The sequence below is a fragment of the Chaetura pelagica genome, unplaced genomic scaffold (assembly GCF_000747805.2).
Source record: "Chaetura pelagica isolate M959 unplaced genomic scaffold, ChaPel_1.0 scaffold70, whole genome shotgun sequence".
NCBI lineage: Eukaryota > Metazoa > Chordata > Aves > Apodiformes > Apodidae > Chaetura > Chaetura pelagica.
The window spans coordinates 5,788,717-5,793,716 of NW_009952265.1; the positions used below are offsets into that span (position 1 = coordinate 5,788,717).

A 5,000-nucleotide genomic window follows, 5' to 3' on the forward strand; every position below is an offset into this window, starting at 1 on the left:
TCCTGCTGGGAGCTAAATGACTTTTTAATGCATGGACTGCAAATGTAATTATTTTTCAGGCTTTGAAATGTTGATTTCCTTCACTGCTCAACCCCCTGCTTTTTCACCAGCCACGTGCAACAGACTGTCTGTTCATCCAGGCACTCGGTCTTCCTAGAAGCAAACAGAAGGGAACTTTTAAAGTGAATGCTTAAGTCAGTTTTTAGTCCTATCATGAATGTGTGTCTGCCATGCAACTTCAAGTATGACAGAATAGTATGCTCAGGATTGCATAATAACGTGAGGAAGGCGTAAAGAAATAATAAGCTGCTGCTTTTTAGAAGTGAACCTCTAGTTCAGCCATTAGAAGGAGATTCAGTGAACAATGTATGTTGGTAAAAATATGATGGTACACTCAGTCTGAAGGCTGCTTAGCAGAACTTACCTGGCATTTCCACAGTTGTGTGGTCAAGGTTTTTTTTTAATAAAAGAACTCATGATGTGTATTACTTTATTAAGAATACATAAAAATAGCCAAATGGAAATAAACCATTGGCCATGGTGCTAGTTTCTGCTTGCTAATGGAAATTGTCTTGCTGAAAGTCTGAAGCTGATTATTATTTGGAGTGGAGAAAACAGTGCAAATGCAAGCAAGTTATTGTGATACTGTAGCTTTGTTTTATGTTCCTGACCAAATTTCATAGCATAGTATCCAAATGAAAAACCCATGGAAAATAAATACTGAAAGCTGGTTCAAGCAAACTTTCTATTTGAAAAAAAATAATTGTCTTGTGTTTTCAGAGTGTGTGTGGAAACCCTGTTACCTGATGGAGTACTGTTTTGCATTGACTGCCTTGCACATAAGCATGACATGGCAATGGATGATGTGTTTCGTGATGAAAAACTGGTCATGCATGTACAGAGTATTTCCCACTGGGCACCTGCTAACATAGGACCTTACAGTCAGTCCATCAAGGTAGGGAATCTGTGTTATTTCATGTGAATTATATGTCAGTTTACTGAAACAAGTACAATTAGACAGTGTCCTCATCTGAATGTGCAAAAGAAATTGTGTAAAAAAAATAATTAAAAATTAGCATTTTCAATGTATGTTTTTGAAAGTTACAGACAAACCCAAAACTTAATCCCCATTAAGTCTTTTGTGATCATAAAACAGATTAAACTATTCTCTGCAGAGAATCTCAAGAATAGCCTTCTTTTGTTGTATATTAGAATGAGACCAAATATCACACATACACTTTTAGTCAAGCGACATTATTTTCCCATAAAGTGTAAATAAGTGTTTTTACTTTTAAAATCTAATGACCACAGGAATAAAGAAAAAAGCTGCAAAAAGAATAAAGAAAAGCTGCAACTCTGCTACAAGATCGCTCATCATCCTTTATGGCTAAATTCTGTCTCAAATCCACAAACTTTGCTGTATGGGCAATTGGTAATACACTAGGGACTAGAGGAAAAGTCTTACGAGGAGACACTGAGGGAGCTGGGGTTGTTTAGAAGACTCAGGGGGGACCTTATCACTATCTCTAAATACCTGAAGGGAGGTTGTAGGATTTGAGCTCTTCTCAAAGGCAACGATGGGACGAGAAGGCATGGCCTGAAGCTGCACCAGCAGAGGTTGAGGTTGGATATTAGGAAACACTTCCTCATGGGAAGGGTGATTAGATATTGGAATGGGCTTCCCAGGGGAGTGGCAGAGTCACCATCCCTGGAGGTGTTTAAGGAAAGACTGGGTGCTGCACTTAGTGCCATGGTCTAGCTAATGTGATGGTGGTAGGTCATAGTCTGGACTGGATGATCTCAGAAGTCCGTTCTGGCCTCAACGATTCTGTTATTTTGTGGACACAGAGGAATCATAATGTGTTTTAGTACAGTGTTTTTGCTCAGTTCAGAATAGGACAAGAACTGTATTATGCAGAGTATTGCAAGATGAGATTGATGTGCACTGGCATGTAAGAGCAGAGCAGGCAGCAGAAAGAGGTAGGTAGTTCGTGCAAACTATGGAATTCACACTTTAGGCTCAACAAATCACTCAGCAGAGCATCAGTTTAAATCTGTAGGGAACTTGCAGGATCCTGCTATGAGGACAAAAACTGAAAATTTGAAATTTACCATGAGAATGTCCAGACCTTAGTCTGATAAACACCAAACAATGGTAACAGAATTAAATTAGGATTTTCAAAGTACTTATAGCAAAATTTAATATTCTTCCTCCTTTGGGATTAATGTTCTTCAAAAAAAACCTTCAGTATTTCTACTTATAAGAAGTAGACATACACTGTTGTGTAATAGTATGACTGACTTTCTTATCATTATGAAAAAACTGAGATAATTTAATATATATTTTATTGTTCCATTTGTTTTATTAGTGCAGAAACCTTTGCCAGTCTTAATGTCTATATTAGCAACTGGAATGTAAGCTACATGAGAGTTATTGTAAAGGCTATATTTCTGATCTCAGTGATGTATAGCAAATGTTCTGATTGTGTATGGCTAATAGTAGTACCACTGCTACTACAGACTACTCTGTCTGGAAATATGATGATACATGGTTTGCCTACCTTCAAATCTTTGTTCCATAGTGAGCACCAGCCCGGTTTGTGCTTGTGACTGGTAGTAGCTCTATAGTCTTACTAAATGTACCTTCTTACTGTTGTTTATCAGATTATTAGGGTTTTTGTTTCGTGTTTTCATACTGTTTTACCAGTAGATTTGAGGAGTTGCCAAGAATAAGCAGTGATTAGTAGCTTGTGTGGAAACAGCTTGCTTACCAGCTTCACAGAACCTAACAGCAGAGTTCTGTATCAAGCAGTTAAACATGAAGATGCACTGCAAAGCAGTGTTGGGGGGGTGAGAACTTACTGATGATTATTTTGTGAGAACATTCTTTGAGCGTTTATGATCTATGAGCATAGCTCATATAATAAACATAAATATAAAAATGCTTGGCAATCCCAAGCAAAAATACAGTCTGGGTGGAGAGTGGGTCAAAAACAGTCCAGAGGGGCAGAACTTAGGCGTGATGGTGGACGAGAAGCTCAACATGAGCCATCAATGTACGCTTGCAGTCCAGAACACCAACTGTGTCCAGGGATGCATCAAAAGAAGTGTGACCCGCAGGTTCTCTTCTCCACTCTTGTGAGACCCCACCTGGCGTACTGTGTCCAGTTCTGAAGCCCCCAACATAAGAAGGACATGGAATTCCTCGGGAAAGTCCAGAGGAGGGCCATGAAGATGATCCAAGGGCTGGAGCACCTCTCCTATGAAGACAGGCTGGGAGAGTTGGGGTTGTTCGGTGTGAAGACGAGAAGGCTCCTGGGGGTACCTCATAGTGGCTTTCCAGTATCTGAAGGGGGCCTACAGGAAAGCTGGGGAGAGACATTTTTTAAGGGCTTGTAGTGAAAGGGCAAAGGGTAATGGATCAAACTGGAAGAGGGGAGATTCAGGTTAGAGATTTGGAGGAAATTATTTCCTGTAAGGGTGGTGAGACACTGAAACAGGTTGCCCAGAGAAGCTGTGAAAGCTGCATCCCTGGAAGTGTTCAAAGGCCGGTTGGATGGGGCTCTGAGCAACCTGATCTAGTAAGAGGTGTCCCTGCCCATGCAGGCGAGTTGGAACTAGAGGGTCTTTAAGGTCCCTTCCAACGTAAACCATTCAATAATAATAACAACAACAACAATAACAATAAGAAAACCCAGGACAGCTGAAACACTAAACACAAATACTTATCTAAGAATGAGTGAAAAGTTGATCTGTTTGTACCAGATGTTCTTCTAGTATGTACTATTTAAAGTAATATAAAAATGTATTTGCACTTACAGTTTGTTTGTTTTGGCAAAGTTTCTTAACATTTTTCTATCTGGAAATGAAGAAATAAGCAGCCACAGTAATATATCCTACTCTCATATTTCTACAATATTTTTTGATGGTGACATGACATTTTAAACACATACCTACATCTATGCATCTATGGCTTGATTATTTCAGCTGAATTTTTGAGCTTTTCACTATGACCTCAGTCCTTTCCCGCTCACCACTGCCAAATCCCAATTTTCAGCCATCCTTCAGGTATCTTTTTCTCAGTTTTCTCCTCCACACTGTCTGAACAGTGTTCTTATTCTGTGATTTCAATGTCTAGACCCCTATAACTTGATCACAGTGTTCTTTTTTTCTGTTTATTGACCTTACAATAAATTTTTCTTTCCTTTCATTTTTCTGTTCATTAAGTTGTGATAAATTAGTGAGGAAGTACTGTGGGAATGGAGAATCTTGCATCTGGTTTCAGGCGGTGGTACCTGCAGTGGCTCTAATGTTTTCTTTCTGAGAAGACTTAGTTCAGTCTCTTGCAGTGAAACTGAAAATGGTCCAGTAGAGCTTAGGGCACAATATATAGCAGATGGCTTTAAAAGGAGGAGGTGATTTTGGAAATAGCCTCATCTATTAAGTACACCAGTAAAGATTACCTGGCTATTAAACTATCTGTGTGGCTGCAGTTTTCCAAAAACTGTTGTTAAACAAAATGGCTATTTTAGGTAATCCATGCATTTAGGGATGTAGGGTTTATCCTGTGAAGAAGATCAGCTGAAGAGGAATGAAGGTAGGAATTTTCTCACATCCTTCTAATAGTGAAGCAATTAGGGATTGAAAAATCTTCAAGGTATGGTTCTTAAAGATATAGTTAACCCTTTAAAATGCTCCTTTTTCACATGCATATATTTGTTTGTTTGCTTCCTTCCTTCCCATCTTTTCCTTTTGTGAAACAACAACATCCTATTATGTTATACCCTATGTAGTAACAGGAGGTAGAATGCCTGGAGCTTCCACAGGGTGGAAAAATGATGGTCAACAAGTCAGTGTCTAAATAGTATTCCCCTGGGATTGATACTTAGGCAGATACTGTTTAGTATCTTAATCAACATCTTGGAAAATGGGATTGAACACATGCCTAGTGGGATTGTGGATGACAGTGATTTTAGTACTGGTTGATGCATTGGAGGAAG

The 5,000-nt window shown here is 39.1% G+C and overlaps 1 protein-coding gene across 1 annotated transcript in view; it reads left to right on the forward strand.

The window, feature by feature from the left end:
- The window catches only part of DPH6 (diphthamine biosynthesis 6), a 188,686-nt gene that overhangs the window by 78,723 nt on the left and 104,963 nt on the right, over nt 1-5,000 (forward strand). Inside the window, exon 12 of the mRNA XM_010007704.1 lies at nt 781-955. Within this exon, the coding sequence (XP_010006006.1) occupies nt 781-955 (175 nt within the window). The remainder of the gene's footprint in view (nt 1-780; nt 956-5,000) is intronic.